The 20,177-nt window shown below is 41.8% G+C and overlaps 2 protein-coding genes across 2 annotated transcripts in view; one reads left to right on the forward strand and one right to left on the reverse strand.

Annotated features, from left to right (window-relative positions):
• On the forward strand, nucleotides 1-12,142 carry LOC146681546 (ATP-binding cassette sub-family C member 4-like). The gene is made up of 18 exons (XM_085448311.1): nucleotides 1-62; nucleotides 1,946-2,143; nucleotides 2,419-2,556; nucleotides 2,688-2,725; nucleotides 2,805-2,917; nucleotides 3,001-3,147; nucleotides 4,169-4,248; nucleotides 5,166-5,316; nucleotides 5,469-5,588; nucleotides 5,689-5,799; nucleotides 6,467-6,567; nucleotides 7,738-7,929; nucleotides 8,030-8,185; nucleotides 8,899-8,988; nucleotides 10,419-10,591; nucleotides 10,790-10,895; nucleotides 11,178-11,312; nucleotides 11,393-12,142. The coding sequence occupies exons 1-18, from the start codon at nucleotides 60-62 to the stop codon at nucleotides 11,480-11,482; spliced, it is 2,142 nt and encodes a 713-aa protein (XP_085304437.1). The 5' UTR covers nucleotides 1-59; the 3' UTR covers nucleotides 11,483-12,142.
• The window catches only part of LOC146681547 (ATP-binding cassette sub-family C member 4-like), a 22,633-nt gene continuing 14,597 nt past the window's right edge, over nucleotides 12,142-20,177 (reverse strand). The window contains exons 19-31 of the mRNA XM_085448783.1: nucleotides 19,985-20,131; nucleotides 19,175-19,254; nucleotides 18,930-19,080; nucleotides 18,704-18,823; nucleotides 18,058-18,168; nucleotides 14,582-14,682; nucleotides 14,035-14,226; nucleotides 13,798-13,953; nucleotides 13,443-13,532; nucleotides 13,187-13,359; nucleotides 12,974-13,079; nucleotides 12,721-12,854; nucleotides 12,142-12,552 (exon numbers count right to left, since the gene is read on the reverse strand). Of these exons, the coding sequence (XP_085304909.1) occupies nucleotides 12,537-12,552; nucleotides 12,721-12,854; nucleotides 12,974-13,079; nucleotides 13,187-13,359; nucleotides 13,443-13,532; nucleotides 13,798-13,953; nucleotides 14,035-14,226; nucleotides 14,582-14,682; nucleotides 18,058-18,168; nucleotides 18,704-18,823; nucleotides 18,930-19,080; nucleotides 19,175-19,254; nucleotides 19,985-20,131 (1,577 nt within the window). The 3' untranslated portion in view covers nucleotides 12,142-12,536. The remainder of the gene's footprint in view (nucleotides 12,553-12,720; nucleotides 12,855-12,973; nucleotides 13,080-13,186; nucleotides 13,360-13,442; nucleotides 13,533-13,797; nucleotides 13,954-14,034; nucleotides 14,227-14,581; nucleotides 14,683-18,057; nucleotides 18,169-18,703; nucleotides 18,824-18,929; nucleotides 19,081-19,174; nucleotides 19,255-19,984; nucleotides 20,132-20,177) is intronic.

Below are 20,177 nucleotides of genomic sequence, written 5' to 3' on the forward strand. Positions count from 1 at the left end.
TGAAAGCTCAGGGAACCCTTAACCATTTTTTTGTCCACCAGGCCACGGCAGAAGCAGATATGGTATGTAAACATTGGTTTGTTTTTTTAAACCCTCTGGTTAAGGTTATTATGGGCATGTGCAGTGAATATCAGCGCTATGTGGCCAGAAGTGTGATAATATAATTTATTTTGTGTAATAAACAACTGCAAGGATAGATGATTACAACAAATAGATGACTAATACATAAAAGTAATACATAGATGAATAATGATGATGAGTTAAGATGCGTAATCATGGCAACAAGTGGGTTTACAAACAGGAGCAGCTGATTAGCATTAGAAAAGCTGAAATAATACCTCAACTGAAGCCAATTGTACTATATGCACTATATGTGCACAGTTACAGGAATATTTTTTGTTCTATTGCTTTCTATTAATTTATATAATTTTAAGTTAAGCAGGACAGAGTTCTTTTAAAGAAAGATTTACTTATATTCTCAAAAGTTAAGCATGACAGGCTTCTGTTTAAGAAAGAGACCTGTTTTACTGTGTTAATGTTGTCATTTTGAGCTAAAAATAAATGGCTAAATGATCATTTGTTTCCCATATGGTCATATCACAAAGAATATGCATCTGCTTAAATCAAATTCAAGTCAAATGGTTAAAAAATAATTTCACACACAAAAAAAATAGCTACCACACTGGGAAGGGTGAAGACAACTGGGTTGCCCGGCCCTGGCCACGAGGTGTCCCTTATTTATTTTTCAGCGAGTTGGCAACCCTAGCTGTGGTCGTTGTATCTGTCATCGGTACCAACTCCACGAACTCCTCGGTGACGGTCAATGTGTCATCAACTCCGCGGATGAAAATTGCCAGTTGTGCAACATCTGTAATGTCCGTGCCTTCATCAATTGCAACTGAAAACACAATAAATGACTTTACTTTTTGCTTCAACTGGCTGTCCAAATCCGCTGAAAGATCAGAAATCCTGTCAGCAACTGTGTTTGTTGTCAGGCTGATATTTGCAAAGGCCTGGCGCTTTTCAGGGCACACAATCTCCGATGCGTTCATCATACATGTTTTTACAAATTCACCGTCACTAAATGGTTTTGAAGCTAGTGGAATTTCGTTAGCAATGAGGTAGCTAGCTTTCACTGCAGCATCACTGATGTCTCGGCTGTGAGTAAACACAGACTGCTGTTTCTTCAGACCCGCCAACAGTTCATTCACCTTCTCTCTTCTCCGCTGTCCTTGAAAGTTGTCATATTTGTCGGCATGAAGACTCACATAGTGGCGACGGAGGTTATATTCTTTTCAGCACTGCAACATGCTGGGAACACACCAAACATACAGCTTTCCCATTCACTTCCGTGAGGAGGATGACCATTTATCTTGGAACACTCTGCATCCACTTTTCTCTTTTTTGACAGAGACATATTGGGGCAATGAGGGTGCCAAAACAGATCAGGTTTAAATTTCGCGGGCAAAACAAAGTAGCTCACAATTGCTATTGCGCCATCCAATGGACACAATTGGAACAACAGTTTCTTTATTGAAAAATTGCTGCTCATTTTTATACTTTACAAAATCATCTCGCGGGCTGGATTAAACCCGTTTGCGGGCCTGATCCGGCCCGCGGGCCGTACGTTTGACACCCCTGTATTAGATCATAGACTGAAGGGGCTGCAGGGATTTATCTTTGTCTCTTCAGGAGATGTTTTCTGAAATTCAGCCACACTACTACCATTTGTAGAAAAGCACAAACAAGACTGAGTGCTGCCAAAGCAAGCTGACTGTCAACAGACTATCTGGGTGACTCGCAGGACTTTGAAGATGTAAACCGCAGTACATTTCCAAACACTACAAAGTGTGTGTTTCACATGAGGAGGTGGTGCTGCCATAGGTCTGTAAAACACAGCTGTACAATTTCCTAACACTTGGTGATATGTGTGTGTGTTTGTCAGGGTCACATGGTGGCAAAGGGAACTTACACGGAGCTTCAGCAGTCTGGATTGGACTTCACCTCCCTTCTCAAGAAGGAGGAAGAGGAGCAACAGCAGCCTCATCATGACACCCCCACCAGAACTCGAACTCTGTCTCAAAATTCAGTGCTGTCCCAGACTTCCTCTGTCCAGTCCATCAAAGATGAAGACCAGTTACCGGTTAGTGGATAATTATCAGTAAAAACAGCCTAGTTTTTAAAAAATCAGGGTTGTTTATAGGAAATGGGTCGTTTCTGCCCATCCCTAGTTTAATATCATGTTTGCTTTTCTTTCTTTTCCCCTTCCCCAATGGTCTTTAACATACAGAGCGTGCTGAACTGACACAACTTGAGCTTAGTTTGCTTTAGTCTGTTTTCATTTTGACAAGTTAAACACAGGGAACTTGACGGCCAGTGATCATGATACTTGTCTGCATGCTGATGACTTCCTCGCAGGCGGAGAAAGTTCAGACATTTGCAGAGGAGACTCGAGCTCAGGGAACCATTGGAATACGCATCTATGCCAAGTATCTGGCAGCTGGGGCCAACATTGTGGTTCTGCTGGCTGTTGTGCTGCTTAACATCATGGCTCAGGTACACAAAGACTCACCTGCACTTGTAATTCGCCTTCCACATGTTAGCTCAGTGAGAATAAGTGTTGAATGCATTTCACATGTGTAATATAAAGCAGTAAAAATTATTTTTTTGGCTTTTATATCTTCTAGGTAGCATACATCATGCAAGACTGGTGGCTAGCTTACTGGTAAGTATCTTCAATCTGCCGTTTTCCTCATAGACTGCAGCTTTTACATGTCTGTTTATACTCATGTCTGACTGTTTAGGGCTGATGAGCAAGAAAAACTAATGGCCAGCAGTAACATGACTAACATCACAACAAATGGACTAAATGTCACCAAAGAGCTGGACACGGATTTTTACCTGGGAATTTATGGAGGTAAAGGCGTTCTCTTATTTACACTGCGCTGCATTTCTTCTGATTTTACTCCACTGGTGTTTTATGGTGTGTTATTTTTCCAGGTTTGACTGCAGTCACCATAATCTTTGGCTTTGGCAGGAATTTGGTGCTGTTCAATGTGCTAGTGAGGTGTTCACAGTCTCTGCACAACCGCATGTTTAGCGCTATACTCCAAACACCCGTGCGCTTCTTTGACATCAATCCGATTGGTAAGCAAAACTTTGCAAATTTTTAGTGTTGTACGTTCTAAAGCCAGAGTCGGTAAATTGTAGAATTTTGTAGTTCAAAAACTTCTAAATGGAATTCTGTAGTGCTCGTGTGGGCCAACCACTCACCGGAGGGGAGATGGTCAGGGGCAGGCTGAGAAATCTGGCTTTAGGAACTTGGAATGGCACCTTTCTGTTGGGGAAGGAGCCTGAGCTAATGCTTAAGGTTGAGAAATATGAACTAGGTGTAGTCACGGTCACATGAACTCATAGCTTTTGCTCTGGTGTCTAGAGAGGGCTGGACATTGTACCAGTCCTGGGTTGCCCTCAGTGAGAGGTGACAGGCAGGTTGGGTATACAGGTATCCCCAATTTGGCAACTGTGCTTTGGGATGGATGAGTCTGGTTGTTTCCCTGTGCATTTGAGTCAAGAAACAGGTCCTGACTGTCATTTTATGCTTATGTGTAAAATCACATTTGACACGTCAGCACAATACCCAACCCTCTTCAAGTCCCTGGGTAGGATGCTTGATCTGCTTAAATGATGTCCTCAATCCTGCTGATACACTTTTTGTAGTGGAAGCAGAGTCTGGAGCTAACCCATCCATCACTGTGGCTGAGGCCACTGAAGTAAAAAAACAAACAAACAAAAAAGCTGGCCAGGCCCCAGGGTTAGATGAGGTTTGGTGAGGTTCCTCTTCCTTACACATAGGGTCAGGAACTCAGTCATACCTTGGTGTGACCCAAATAACCCAGATAAAGGGGGTAAAGATGGATGGATGAATTTTGTGGTTACTTTTACTCCATTTGCCATCTTTGTGGGGGCACAGTATACAATTCAATTCAATTTTATTTATATAGCGCCAAATCACAACAAAAGTCGCCTCAAGGCGCTTCATAGATACAGAGAAAAACCCAACAATCATATGACCCCCTATATACAGGCAAGGAAAGTTAAACTAAACATTAATCTTACTCTAGCTGGTTTCAAAGTGTGGTGATAATTATCTCTTGTCTGACCTCAGGAAGAGTATTGAACAGATTTTCAAAGGACATTGGGCTGCTGGACTCCAACATGCCAGTGACGTTTGCAGATTTCGTTCAGGTGAGGGTAGATTTCTCAGCAAAGACACAGCAGCATTTTTCTTTTCTAAACCACTGACAAAGCTGCAATGAAGATCATAACAAGTGACAGTTTATGGTGGAGCTGTAGCCTCCACGCTCTTTTCGATAAACACAGCAGGTCCAGAGCAAAGGTAGGGAAGTATTTCCCTGAAGTAACAGCAGCACTCACTACTGTAATGATAATAAAACTTTCAAGCCAATAAAAGTCATTTAAAGTCCAATAAAAAAAAACGGTAACAAGTCTTAATAGAATCAAATCAACAGTTCAACAACCTAAGAAGAAAAGCGATCTTACCATGTGCTCATCTGTTGCTGGGTAGTTTTCCAAAGTGAAAGCTAAATTCTATGAAGAAAATGCCATAACTAGGCAATTTAAACTCACAGCAGCTGTCCCATCACTATGAAATCAATGCAGTACCTGAAATACTTCACTCAGGTCCAGGCTTTATAACTCATTAGCCCTTAGCTCTTAACTTTGAAGCTAATCATTACACTGATTACACGCTGCTGGACAAAATATTACGAATTTCTTTGTTGTCACATGTTCCTTGAGCTTGCCTCAGTCACTCAGTACTCAGTGCTGCCACTGGTGAGTAAAGCGAAAGTGTAAGCGCTGTGGCACTGCCCTTTGCTGAGGTTGGTAACATTTACCTACTGATGCCCATCTGAGATAACGCTCTTATTTGTAACAGAGGGTCAAAGATCTCTTTGAAGAATAAAATGAGTAAAACTGACAGTGCTGTTACTAAAGTGAAAGGCTGAAGTACAATGCACAAGTTAATGAAAATACTTTCTCATTCTGTAAAACATTCATTTTTCTTTTCTAAAGACACTCAAAAAGAAAAAGGCACAAGAACAAACCACTTTAATGTTGATGTGTTTTTCTGTTGTGAGCAGATCTTCCTCCAGATACTTGGGGTCATTGCTGTTGCAGCGTCAGTGATTCCCTGGATCCTTATCCCCGTTGTCCCCCTCCTTCTCATCTTTCTTTATTTGCGTCGCTACTTTCTGCGGACCTCCAGAAATGTTAAACGGCTGGAGTCCACCAGTGAGTGTCCTACAGTACAACAGTGTGTGAAGAAGGAGATACACGTGCTGCTACTGTTGTTTCTTTTTCATTTTAAAACCTGCATATGTAATATCTTTAAAACTTGAAGCTCTTTAACCTATTGGTAACTTCTGACTCATCTGTGTCCTCAGCTCGGAGTCCAGTCTTCTCCCACTTGTCCTCATCTCTTCAGGGCCTTTGGACAATCCGAGCATTTGGGGAAGAGAAGCGCTTCCAGAAAGTCTTTGATGCCCATCAGGACCTGCACTCAGGTGCTCTTCATGCTTGGCACATAGAAGCTCATATTATGATCAGAGAACTTAAAAATTGTATGTTTTTGAACTGTCTGTGATGGATTGTTTCCCTGTGCAGAGGCCTGGTTCCTGTTCCTGACCACCTCTCGCTGGTTTGCTGTCCGCCTTGATGGCATCTGCTCCATCTTTGTTACCATCACTACTTTTGGCTGTCTGCTGCTCAGAGACAGTGAGAGAACTAATTTTACTGTTGATTTAGTCTTGCTGTTTGCGATCGCTTACCAGCAGGGGGCAGCTGTGTGCCGGTTATCCACTATATTGCCAAAAGTATAGGCTTACCCATCCAAATTGATGAACGATCAAGCTTCTCCATCTGGCAAGCCGATGGTCCAGTCTGAGAACGGTACTTATCTGACTGTTTCCAGGGAAAGAAACTCTTAGTGCAGCATACCAAGACATTTTGGACAATTTCATTCAGGAAGGGGCCATCAAGGCGATGGCCCCCTGTTCTAGCATGACTGTGTACAGTACACAAAGCAACGTCCATGAAGTCCATGAAGACATGTGTGAGTGAGTTTGGGATGAATTCGAGTGGAGATGACGAGCTAGGCCTTCTCATCCAACATAAGTGTCTGACCTCACAAATGCACTTCTGGAAGAATGATCAAAAATCCCAAAAACGCACTGCTAAACCTTGTGGAAGAGTTGAAGCTGCATAATTTTAAACCCTCTAAATTAAATGGATGGGATGTCACTCAAGTTCATATGCTTGCGAAGGCAGTTAAGTGAATACTTTTGGCAATACAGTGTATATGCAGTCCAGCAGATGCTGAGTGATTGCTGCCGTTTAACTTTTAAAAGTGTTAGTAAAATGGTTGTTTTCCTGCTCCTGTCAGAGCTTGATGCGGGTGCTGTTGGTTTGGCTCTGAGCTACTCTGTCACACTAATGGGCATGTTCCAGTGGGGTGTCAGACAGAGTGCAGAGGTGGAGAACATGGTAAGATACTCACTGTCTCTTTTATTTCCAGAGCTTGTATCATTTCTGTCCATACTGAGCTTTTGCTATTCCCATATAAATCTCACTAATTTCCAGAAATAGTCCAAAGATTGTATTTATTCTGTCATTTGAACATCAAAAGTCTTCTTTGCCATTTTGTTTTATATTTATGGTTGTTGGGCTTGTTGACATGGAGGTGAATCTGAGACCACTTTCCTGATGTTGTATGATTTCTGCCTGGTGTGCTACGCATCTTAAACTTGTGTTGTCAGCAGACTTAAATGATCAAAAATTTTTAGGAGTCTGAAGTAAATTATTTATTTGGGTGATGCAGTGGTTAGAACTGTTGTCTCCCAGCAAGAAGAAGGTCCTGAGTTTAACTCCACCATCAGGCCGGGGTCTTTCTGTGAGGAGTTTGTATGTTCTCCCCATGTTTGTGTGGTTTCTCTCCGGGTACTCCAGTTTCCTCCGAAAGTCCACAGACATGAAGTTAGTTGTGAATTTAAAATGCCCGTAGGTGTGAATGTGAGTGCGAATGGTTATCTGTCGACCTGGCGACCTGTCCGGGGTGTACCCTGCCTCCCGACCTGTGGTAGCTGGGATAGGCTCCAGTCCCCCCGTGACCCTGAATTTGATAAGCAGAAGAGGACGAATGGACATTATTATTTTGCAAGAGTCCAAAGGGTTAAGCTTTGGGATTCTGCTCTTTCACATGAATAGCATGAATAGACCACTAGTTGTACTGGTGTTTCTCTGGCATCTGTCCATAATAAATAATACCTGCATTCTCCTTGATACCAAGTAGACACACTAAATGATTCTATAACATCCGTCTGATTCACGTGGCAGTTCTCCTTCATTGAGAAAAGCAGCTCATGGAGAAAAAGTAGCTTAGGAAAATAATCCTGCAGAAACAGTGGCAGACTGAAGCATCCTGAACACTGAGTTGTGAGTTGCAGACTTGCTGATTGGATGTGGAGGATGTGGTGGGCAGTATCTTCTTAAATTTTTGGTGTAATTCTAGATATTAATCCATTCTTTCAGATTTACCTGATTGTTTATTTCTTAAATTGAACTTGTATGCAAATAGTTTTATTACATGTTGTGTTCTTGACTACACCACACAGACTGATCCTGATTTAATGTGCATTCCTGCGTTTCTGTCCTCAGATGACATCAGTGGAAAGAGTAGTAGAGTACACTAAACTGGAGAGTGAAGCACCCTGGGAAACCCAGAAACGTCCTCCTCCTGATTGGCCAAGTAAAGGCCTGGTGACTTTTGACCAGGTCAACTTCTCCTACAGTGCTGACGGACCTCAGGTGCTGCACAACCTGAAAGCCATGTTTAGACCCCAAGAGAAGGTCAGACATCAAGGTTTATTTGTTTTGTTTCTAAGAACCTGAAGCCATTTGTGTGATACGCTGTCAAACCAAAGCTTATGTTCTGTGTCCTGTGGGTCAGGTTGGTATTGTGGGTAGAACAGGAGCCGGGAAAAGCTCTCTGGTCTCGGCTCTGTTCCGCCTGGCAGAGCCCCAGGGGAAGCTCTACATCGACGGTATTGTGACCTCTGAGATCGGCCTCCATGACCTGCGGCAGAAGATGTCCATCATTCCTCAGGTACAACATCATAGCTGACCTCTTAGCAGAACACAACACTAGCATCTGGCTACTCTTGTTGCCTTGTTTCGTAGCTCGTCTACTATGACTTTGTTACTTTGACATGAGAAATATTTGGCTAATAAGTGACATTAATTATTACTAGTTGGGCACATCCTTAAAGCTAAGAAAGGATCAGCAGCCCCAGTCTGCTCTGACACTCTAGAGTCACTTCTGTTTGCTCTGTGAGAAAAGCACAAGTGTTGCAACAAAGTGCACAAGCACTTTGTTGCAACTGCTTTGATTTGGTGCTTATAAATAAAATTGAATTATTTGCTCAAACAATTATACGAGTGTAGTTTTAACACTGCATCTTTTGGTTTTTTTGTTGTTTGTTTGTTTGTTTTCACCAGCTTACCAGTAATGAGTTAAAATCAGCTGTCCAGCAAACATTTTCTCCTCAACGCTCTCAGCATTTCAATTCCCACAAAGCTCTTTGCTGTGATCAGTCAGAACTTTTGCAAACTGTAGGATGCATTCAAAACCAAAGGAGGGCAGCTGGTTACAGTTTGCCATGTGTGCCATTTAGGTTTTTTAAACTTTTACCTGCCACAGCAGGACATTCACTCAGATATGTCGAAATAAGTCACTGTGCTGTTCTGTTTACAAATAGTCCACAAAATCTAATCATTTTGGTGTCCTCTGGGTTCTCCAACTCTCCCCCACCCCTTTAGGACCCGGTACTGTTTACGGGTTCCATGAGAAAGAACCTGGATCCATTTAACCAACACACAGATGAAGAACTGTGGAGTGCTCTGGAAGAGGTCAGTAACTCTCACAATCGGCAGAATCAGTAGTGTGTGAGTTTTAATTCTTGTATGATGAAGCAGAATACTTGCCAAACTATTTTATTATCTTACCATACAACAGAAATATTGTGAAATATGTCAGGTTGGCTCATCAGAGCGTAGCGTACTAGCATCAAACTGTCCCATTCAGGATGACTGAGGGTGGAGGAGCTGCTGTCTCTATTGCATGAGGATATTCTCTTACATAGGCAATTATGTAATTATGTCCTGGAGCCAGGAGCGGACAATCAGAGATCCCAGTGTGGTGGTGAATGACCTCAAGGATTTTGACCTCAAAATCAGCCTTGAAAAGAGCTGCCAGGAACCTGCACCATGTATGGACTGTCTGGGGCTCTATATAGATCCTATTCCTAATTGTGTCACTTTCAGAGCAGAGGATCATCAGCATCCTTCACACATTGTCTCTCCCTCTTTCAGCTGAGAAAAACTGTGCAGTTCCAACTCTCTGCATCCTTGCACTCTTTAATTCCTGTGGTGCATTTACAACCGCTTATAATGAGGGATTGTCAGCTTTGGGTCACATCTCTACATCTGCTGCTGTCACAGTGTAACAATAACACCGCACTGTCTATCACAGTTCTCCACCTGCAGAGGAACCCAGCAGCTCTTATTGCACAAATACCTCTGAGGGTGATGTTACCCAGAGTAGCCCTTATGGCCTATGATGGGAAGGCAGTGAATGGCACAAATGTGCTAAAGCTGTGCTCTTAGCATCACGGGACATCTCTGTGGGTAACATTGTTGTCAAAACAGATGACTATGCAGTAATTATATTATGTTATAGTTTATATTAATCTTTGTTAGGATATTTAGATACTAACAGGTCTTATTCATGATTTTTATATGTAAGAAGAAGAACTTCAAATTTAATGCAGAGAAGCTAATATGTGAAGAATGGAGTCTCTCTTTTATACTGATTGCAGCATTCTGGATCAACTGAAGGCTTTTAGGCTTTTACAGCAATGCAGCCTAGAATAAATAAATACACCAACTAGCTTTCCAGCTTTACTTTGAGACAGGTTGCTTCTAATTTTACAGGTACTGCACAAATTAATAGAAAGAAAAGAAAGGCAGTCCTTAATGTAGATGCTAAGGAACATACCCTGATCAAACATGAGTCCTTGTGTTATTGGAGGTTGAGTCAGTGTCAGGTTAGACACACTATTTGTTTTTGAATCATTTGTCTTGATTGATAAATAAAGCTGGGTGTCATCTGCGTATCATATCATAGCAGTGCTTCTAATAATGTCTAAGGGAAGCATGTATGATTGGTCCCAGTACAGAACCCTGTGGAACTAACTGTAAAAAGACGACAGAGCAGGAATTATTTATAGAGGACACACACAGTGTAGTTAAAGCTGCTTTATTTTTTTTTATTCCTGCAGGTGCAGCTAAAGTCTGTGGTGGAAGAGCTCCCTGGAAAGTTGGAGACTGCCCTGGCTGAGTCGGGCTCCAACTTCAGTGTGGGCCAGAGGCAACTGGTGTGTCTGGCACGAGCTGTCCTGAGGAAGAACCGCATCCTCATCATTGATGAGGCCACAGCCAATGTGGACCCGAGGTACTGCAAGATGACGTTTGCCTACTGTGTATGAACAACATCTTGTTAGACAGAAGAATATCTTGTGTACTGCAGCATGATGGGATACAGAAACTACTCAGCTGATAACACTTACTTTGACACATCGGTGGTTGTTTGCTGATAGTAAATTTTATCTAAAGGTCACACTAACAGAAGCGTTTATTTCTGCGGCTGCAGGACCGATGAGCTGATTCAGAAAACCATACGAGATAAATTCAGGGAATGCACTGTGCTCACCATCGCTCATCGCCTCAACACCATCGTAGACAGCGACCGTATACTGGTGAGTCCTGAATCGTTGACACTGATGCCACTTAATTAGGTAAAACCTCTAATTAGGTAGTAGTTAAACAACTAATGCAAAGGTAAAAAGTAGAATGGCTTTTTGCTGAGAGCTGCTTCTGCTTTCCCTGTATGTGGATGGAGTGTCGGGCTTTCTGGGTTTAGCAGCTTTTCTTTCATAGCCTGAAAAATGCCAGATTCAAGTCAAGAAGCTATTAGTTTTACTTTGAAACTCATACTTTGCTCTTACTTTTGTGCAATAATCAGAACTATTTGTTTCCAGGTTCTAGATGCGGGGAAGATCCATGCGTATGATGAGCCGTACACCCTGCTGCAGGATCCCACTAACTTTTTTTATAAAATGGTGCAGCAGACGGGCAAACAGGAGGCAGCAGCTCTTCTAGAGGCAGCTAAAAAGGTCAGTTTGTTTTCGTTAAGTGTGAAGAACTTGAGTCAATCTCTTTTTGTAAACTGACATTTGTAAACTATGCGTTCCAGGCTTACGACAGCAGGAGCCGCCCCAGCCTGTCAAACGGACACGCAGTAACAGCAGACGGGAACTTGGTTATCTTTGAGACCGCTCTGTAAGCTCAGGGAGGCACTGAATTGCTGCTGCTCCTCCAGAAGATCCCTGGGCTGTAAAGCCCCTCCAGTCTCTGGTGAAAGCGCTGATCCGCTGCTGGTGGCGTAAGACGGGGTGGACGTGACCTGCACAGCATTGATTTGCTGGGCCTGATGTGGCCACACAGTGCAGCTGTTTCCTCAGACTGACTGCCCAGAAATCAGGGCTATGAGAACTGTTGATGTAGAGCACTACCTATTTATCTCTCACGTGTTAAATTGCTGCTCAGCATTCTGGTGCCTTGCACAAATAGCTTTTAAATGGCTACATAATCCTTAAAATCCCAAGTGCTTTAATTTACTGATGGAAGTAAATCACTTGTAGATCAAAGTGATATTATTGTTCAGGATTAGTAACGACCAAATTCTTACTCTGCAGAGATCTCTCTGTATTTTTTTCACATTTATCTCTTTAACTACATGTTTTAAAGACTTGGAAAAAAAGCGTCACAAGATTTCAGTGTTAAATATTTTGTTCCTTGTGTTGTTTAAATGCTGACTGAAGCATTTCCAGGGAGGAAAGTGAAATAGCAGTGTGAGCTGTCTGCTGAATGTTTAAGTTATTTCAACTTTGTACGCTTGTTTTGTCAAATATTACATAAAAGGCCCACACATCTCACATGGTAACATTTGTCTTGGTGTATTGTGTAGTTTTTGCTTTTTGGCAAATATTGCTACTAAGATATAATACTGAAATCAAATCTTTGGTCAAGTCAAGAAGACAAGGACTGTTACAAATTACATGAACTTTATGAAAATTCGTGTACAAAAAGTATAACGGTGGGGAATTCAAGGTCAAATTCTGAAGCTTACAGATCTTACAGAGTAGCTTGTTCACATGTGACAATGTAACCATAATTTATGATTTCAACATAACTTAAAAACAGACACAGATCAAATAAGATCAAAGCATAAAAAACATCAAACGCCCCAGTCGTTGCACACAGTTGGAGGCAGGAGGAGCTCGCGGTGCTCAGAGGTTGCTGCAAGAGTTCAGCTGATTCCAGTGTTTCACTCCACGTCACAGTTTAACTTCTCTGTTTGGGTGTGAGAGAGACTTGTTGGAAGTAGACCTCACCTGGTTGTAGCAGCCACAGAAAAGTCTAAATTATTTTGCTCAGGCTGCTGTCATAAGCTGGAAAGCATGGAAACTGTGTGGATGCAGATTTTTCAGCCATGTTTAAGGGGACTCTTTTTCACCTCACCTTCCTGCTGACTCCAGCAGAGCCGCTGCCTCAGCCTGGCCCATCTCTTGCACCATCTTGTAGAGAGCACCCTCCTTGTTTTGCAGTAGAGTGAAAGGACAGTCCAGCTCCTGGATGGTGCCACTGTCCAGCACCTTAGGCCAAGAGAAAACATACGGTGGTGTAACAGTTAACACAGGAACATTTTTTGCATATCTGTGTACTCTAACAGTATGAATTTATTAAAAAGCTACAGTCGGAATAGCCGAGTCACCAGTATACGGTCGCTGTCTATGATGGTGTTGAGGCGATGAGCGATGGTGAGCACAGTGCAGTCTCTGAACTTTTCCCGAATGGTTTTCTGGATCAGCTCATCTGTCCTGCAGTAACAACAAGAAAAACACTTTGAGAATCATGTGGGAAAAGTGTGTTGAGAAAGCTCCTGGATGTCTAGGAGCTCTCTGTACTGGTAATGTATCTGGAGGACCTTGGGTCAACGTTGGCCGTGGCTTCGTCGATGATGAGAATGCGATTCTTCCTCAGGACTGCTCTGGCCAGGCACAGCAGCTGCCTCTGGCCCATGCTGAAGTTGGAGCCTGACTCAGCCAGGACAGTCTCCAGCTTCCCAGGCAGCTCCTCCACCACAGACTTCATCTGTACCTGCAGTGAACATGGAGAGGAGAAACCTGTAGCTGGTCTGTGGGCAGTAACGACAAATCTGGGTGTGCTAATTAAATACTAGCCTCTTCCAGAGCTTTCCACAGGTCTTCATCAGTGTGCTGGTTGAAAGGGTCCAAGTTCTTCCTCACACTGTCAGTAAAGAGAACTGGGTCCTGGGGAGCAGAGGGGAGAGAAGTCAGGGAGAAAAATCAGTAGACTCTGCTACGTCATTAATTCTATGTACCGGATATGGATTTGGAAACGACACGCAGTATCGTATGACTTTGAAAATCTGTGTTTTGAGTTTAATTTACTGAAAATAAATGATATAGCAGTTTCAATTAATAGAAGAATAACAGAAATGGATAGCATTATTGTAACAGTGAGATTGTAACTACGTATTTCTTCAGGCAGTTGAAGTGTCATCTGATGTTGTACCTGAGGAATGATGGACATCTTCTGGCGCAGGTCATGTAGGCCAATCTCAGAGGTCACAATACCGTCGATGTAGATCTTTCCCTGGGGCTCTGCCAGGCGAAACAGAGCCGAGACCAGAGAGCTTTTCCCCGCTCCTGTTCTACCCACAATACCAACCTGACCCACAGGACACAAAACATCAACAGCTGATCATCACTCAGACCCCAACCAGCTGTTCTCCACAAACCGATGTGTCACCTTCTCTTTGGGTTGAAACGTGGCGTTGATGTCTTTGAGGACCGGTGGTCCATCCTTGCTATAAAAGAAGTTCACTCGATCAAAGGTTATCATTCCTTGGCTCGGCCAATCAGGGGGAGGACGCTTCTGAGTTTCTAAGGGTGCTTCACTCTTTAGCTCAGTGTACTCCACCACCCTCTCCACTGATGTCATCTGAAAAGCCAAGAGGTCTTTTTCAATTATGCTTTTTGTAGCCTATGTTAACGTTCATTCATAGGCATCAGGATGTTTTTATATTTTTTAAACCCCAAAACCGAAAATTCCAACTTTCCTACAAAGGGCTTTATAATTTGTACAGCATACTTTACTGTAAGTGCAGAAGTCAAGTGTCCAAAGTTTTTGTACAAATGAGGTATGATCAAAATTTGAGAGGATTAAGGGAAATGGAAACTTTGCTCCATGTAACTGTCCATTAAGTACATTTATCTTCACCCACCAACATCATTTTCATCAACATCATTCATTCAAAAAAAACTGGAAATACAAAATGTCATCACTCAGTTCTTACCATGTTCTCCACCTCTGCACTTTGTCTCACTGTCCACTGGAAGTTTCCTATCAGTGTTACAGCATAGGTCAGCACAAGGCCCACCTCTCCAGCCTCCAGGCCTAATGGATCCAAAACATGATCAGAAATCAGAGGCTAGTTCAGGACTTTCTTCTGCATTAACTCACTGTGTGTGGTTAGGGTATTTAGCAAACTAAATGCAGTTAAATTAAACATTTAATTGTGTTTAGTTTGCTAAATACCCCAAGCCCACTAAGGGGCTGGTTGGTTTAAAAGTTGTGGAACTGTTTGGTTTTTCTTTCCTTTATTTCTAATAGTTTAAGTAAAGGTTTTAATAAACGTCCATTTATGGCAAATCTTATTAATCTACATTATATATTCTTGACCTGTTGCACAGATTCAATTCAATTCACATCAATTTGATTTATATAACACCAAATCACAGCAACAATTGCCTCAAAGCACTTTATATTGTAAGGTAAAGACCCTACAATAATACAGAGGAAAACCCCAACAATCATGTGACCCCCCACGAGCAAATCCTTTGGCGACAGTGAGAAGGAAAAACTCCGTTTTTATAGGAAGAAACCTCTGGCAAAACCAGGTCAGGAAGAGGCAGCCATCTGCCATGACTGACTGTGGGTGCAGGGAATAAGACGGGACAAAGACACACCCTGGAACAGAGCCAGAGATGAACAATAACTAATGAATAAATGCTGAGTGGTGTATACGCACATAAAGAGTGAAGAAAAAGACTCATCATGGGAAGCCCCCAGCAGCCTAGAGCTATTGCAACATGACTAAGGGAAAATTCAGGGTCAACTCATCCATCCCTAAATATATGCTTTATAAAAAAAAAAGTCTTAAAAGTAGAGTTTGTCTGTCTCCTGAATCAGGGCTCTAGAGTGCGACCAATTTGGTCGCAAATGCGACCAAAATTTTCAGTGGTGCCACTAAAAAAAAAAAAAAAAAAAAAAAAAAAAAAAAAAAATTGGTTGCACCTGTGCGACCAACTGTTCGGGTAGCAAAAAAAAAAAAAAAAAAAAAAAAAATCTGCAACCTTCCCTGTGGTCAACAACAGACACACATTTTGCCCTATCGTGGACTAAACCAATCAGAGATAGTAAGGGGCGGGACCTCTCTGATTGGCCGTGGTCCAGTTGAAAGTGCAGGTGGAAGTGGGAGGTGAGTAGCTTGAATAAAGCGATATCAATTCATTAAATCCTGAATCGACTTTTAAATATAACTGTGTTTTGCCAGAAACGCCAGATTCTCAGATTAAAGCTCACAAAACCATTTCAACAACAACCAAACAGCAAATGAGAGCAGGTACAGGGATTCCACACAAAGACGTAAACACAGAGGACCGACGCATCAGAATCAACTTTGTCTTTCTCGGCTTTCTCACCCGACGGCCCGTAGACGGACACGCTGTCGGAGCTTAGCGGTTCTGATGCGTCCGGTCCGCACTGTGTTTACGTCTTTTTGCGCTGATTCTGAGCTGCAGGTTTTGTCTCTCTCCAACCAAAATTCACCGAGCAAGCAGCAAAAGAAGCAGCAAACTGCGCTTCACATTTGATCAATGTCGTCATGAATTTTGCTGTTTTGCTTCCACGACTATTAAAAAAAAAAAAAAAATCACACTTCATGCACAGCTAGCTCTTTCTCTCTCTATCTCTCTCTGTACTTCAAGAACAGTTTCCCGTCTCCAATCTCTGTTTTCTGTATTATTCATTCACTTATTGCCCACCAGTCTACCGTTGTTTACAGCGCTGTGGCTGCTGTCTTTTTCTTTTCTTTTTTTCACTTAAATGACCTCGGACAAGAAAGCCTATTTTTTCTGTTGTTCAATACTGAAGAAATCTAAACTTTATATGCAGAACATTGTAGAATATTTTTAAGGTTATCTGCTATAAAAAGCCAGACCAGGAAAATCTGTGTTTTATTCTCAGTTACTTTCACACAAAGGCCTCTGCTGTGATGTTCACAATTCTGATGAAGTCAGTACTGATAAATGATCAGAATTATAATATTTCTGACTGTCTGAGGCTAAAAGTTGAATCGAATCGGGACTTTGAAAACCGGAATCGAATGGATTATAGAAATCAGTGATGATACCCAGCCCTAGTGAGCAGCCTAGGCACGACAGACGTGGATGTAGCTGTAATAGGAAAAGAACTATTGCTAACTTTTCCTGTTAAGTTAAGGCCTGATCCTTCTGAAATTCATAGCCAGTGCTCTGACACGGTGTCATCAATCTTTGAATGCTGAAAAAGCACAGTGTATCCAGAAAAACACATTATATTATATTATATAAATTATTATAAAATTTGTGTGCGCCCAACTTTTGTGCCGGTACGCCTAACTTTTTAAAGTTAGGAGTACGCCCATGGCAAAAAGTTAGTCTAGAGCCCTGTCCTGAATACAAACTCCACAAAAGAGGGGCCTGAATACTGAAGGCTCGGCCCCCCATTCTACTTTTAAATACTCTAGGAACCACAAACAAGCTTGCAGTCTGAGAGCGAAGTGCTCTAATGGGTTGATAGGGTACTATTAGGTCTTTAAGATGAGATGGGGCCTGATTATTCCAGACCTTGTATGTTAAATTCGATTCCGGATTTAACAGGGATGCAATGAGGAAAAACCAGTGTCGGTGAAATGTGCTCTCTTGGTCTGGTCCCTGTCAGTATCTTTGCTGCAGCATTGCGGACCATCTCAAGGCTTTTTAGGACGTTTTTAGGAGATCCTGATAATAAGGAATTGTAGTCCAGCCTAGAAGTAAGTTTTTCAGCATCACTTAAACGGAATGTTTTTAATTTGAACCAGATTCCGCAAATGGAAGTCCAACACGTTTGTTTACCATATATGCACTGAATGATATATCCTGGTCAAAAATGACTCCAAAATTCCTCAGTGTTACTGGAGGGTTAGATTTTTATAGGTGAGTACAATAACCTCAGTTTTATCTGAATTTAGAAGCAGAAAAGTAGACGTTATCCAAGTCTTTGTCTTTAAGACATTCCTGTATTTTAACAAATTGGTGTGTGTTATCTGGCTTAATAGATATATAAAGCTGGGTGTCATCTGCATAGAAGTGAAAATGTATGCTATGTCTTCTGATGATACTGCCTAAGGGAAGCATGTATAATATAAACAGAATTGGTCCTAGCACCGAACCCTGTGGAACTCCATAACTAACCTTAGTGTGTGAAGAGGACTCTCCATTTACATGTACAAATTAGAGTCTGATAGATTGATATTCAAAACATTGTACAGTACCTTTAATACCTACAGCATACATAATCGCTGTAATAAAATAAATCAAGGATTTTTTCCTTCCCACTGTCGCCAAGTGCTTGCTCTAAGAGGGTCCTCTGATGGTTGGGGTTTTCTTTGTATCGTTACAGACTCTTTACCTTACAATATAAGGCACCTGTTGTGAGACAGTTTGTCTGCATGGTGCTTTAGTTCCTCACCATGTCTGAGTAAGACGCAGCCAAATGCTGTGAGAGTGATGAATATGGAGCAAATGCTGTCAAGGCGTAGTGCAAACCAGCGGGAGGTCATCAGGAACAAAAACCACGCCTCTGCAACGAGACGAAAAAATGCATTTCATTATAAAGAAGATGACCAGGTTAATCTTTTGAGCAGGTTCACTTTACAAGACATTTCATGAGACCCAAATATCTCACACATGTAATTTATTATAAAGCGATTTGTACAATATAAAGCACCTTGAGGTGACTGTTGTCATATAAATAAAACTGAATTAAAGTCTTCCAGGCTTCTTCGCTATCATTATTCCACTATCATTACTGATTTACAACATTTTTAACTATTTTTCAGCTGGAGACGCATAGCTTATCTTCCCAAGGCCTCTTAGGAGAGATAGTTGAGCAAATGATCAACTTTGAATTGACCTGTGATAACCTTTCTTAAGAGGGAAAATGCCTTTACAAATATGCTCCCAGAAGGTATTCATTGACAGACTGAGAGCAAATTATCCAGAATTCCAGTTCTACTTGGAACTATGAGTAGTCTTCTTTATCGCTTGAAATTCCTTTAAAATCAGCTAGAAAATCTCAGTTTTAACCATCCATAAAGAGTTCATAAAGAGTAAACCCGAATGCAGGTCCTGATGGGCATCAAATGCCTTCTTTAACCTCTCCTCAGCCTTGAGGGCTCTGATGGTGGAAAGACCCTGAAGAGACAAGGACAGGTGGGAGAAGACTGGACTCCGCGCTGTAGGAAAAGATTAGCTGTGAGAAACTGTTAAACAGCCAGCGTCATTGAACCTACAGTTTAAAATGATGAGTTTATGATAGGATCGTAATAAAAATAAGCGCACTTGTTGACTCGAGACGTTTGACATCACGTGAGGTACGGAGGTAAAAGCTTCTCAAGTACAGAAAGATTATTAGGAGAGGAACAACAGGGATGAGGATGAGAGGGATGACTGAGGCTGCCACCGCGATAACGCCAGCATTCTGTAAAAACAACTAAAACAACATCGCATAATCAGAAATACTCAAATTACTGAAGGATCCTTTTAAGTGAGTCTTGTGTGTATATAGCACATATAGTAGTCTTCACTTGATAGAAGTCCACAAAAGTGATAGGTAGCATGGAGTCCATTTGGCTGACATCTTTGGAAAATCTGTTGAGTATTCGACCTGAAACAAGGGAAAAGGAACAGAAACATTATATAAAGAGAAGACTATAAATCATTCAATCAGTAAAAGCAAAGATATGTCAGCCCTGCACCCAGCACCATTATCATGTTAAGGATGTAGGCAAGTGTAATTTTTGTCCTTTTTCTTAGTGTGTACTGTATGCTCTAGTGGGCTAATGCTAGCAAGACGCTAACATTGAAGCTACCTGGACAATCCAAAATCAGTGGGTGATATCACTACGTCCATCTTTATGCTGTCTATGTTCTGAACATGAAGCTTTACACCATACAAATCAATGCTTTCACCATTCATTGAAACGTTGCCTCATGACAAGCACCTCGGTGAAAGTGGGGAGGAAAATCCCCATTCCTCCCTGAGCCTGGTTTTACCAGGAATCTCTTCCTGTTAAAAGAGAGTTTTTCCCTCCCAAAGCACCTTTATGTGGCTGTTCTAACTTGGAGTGCCAAGTATGAATAAAACTGGATTGAACTGAACTTAATAGACCTTTTTTTAGAGGTTTAAGGCCAATGTCATCTTGGAGAACTCAGACAACACTGGAATATGTCAGGGATGTGTTTTGACTCCAGTTCTCTTCCTGGTAGAAATAGACTGGGTTATTTGTAAAACTATAGGCAAAACTCCCAATCGGTCAAAGGCATAAGGCAGGATATACCCTGATGTAATTCAACGCTTTTTCTTAAATTTAAAATAAATTCTGTGTAGGCCTCACCTATGGGGTTGACATCAAAGAAGGTAACCGGGGTGTGGAGAACAGCACTAAACATGCTGTTGTGCAGAGTCTGAGCTGATCTCACCAGCCCGTGAAATATCACCAAACTCCTGGCAAAACCAAAGACCACAGCTGCTGCTGTCAAACCTAAAAGTAAACACAGCAGGACTATATTAGATATTAGACCTGAAGA

This window comes from Copadichromis virginalis, linkage group LG23, assembly GCF_057382275.1.
Source record: "Copadichromis virginalis isolate Kocher_CV1m ecotype Utaka linkage group LG23, C_Virginalis_male_GT1.1, whole genome shotgun sequence".
Lineage (NCBI taxonomy): Eukaryota > Metazoa > Chordata > Actinopteri > Cichliformes > Cichlidae > Copadichromis > Copadichromis virginalis.

What these genes read in the sequence shown, in the direction of transcription:
- LOC146681546 (XM_085448311.1), top strand. An exon ending in TGCTTAACATCATGGCTCAG is followed by an intron (nt 2,557 to 2,687) that starts GTACACAAAGAC and finishes TATATCTTCTAG; the next exon opens with GTAGCATACATCATGCAAGA. An exon ending in GACTGGTGGCTAGCTTACTG is followed by an intron (nt 2,726 to 2,804) that starts GTAAGTATCTTC and finishes CTGACTGTTTAG; the next exon opens with GGCTGATGAGCAAGAAAAAC.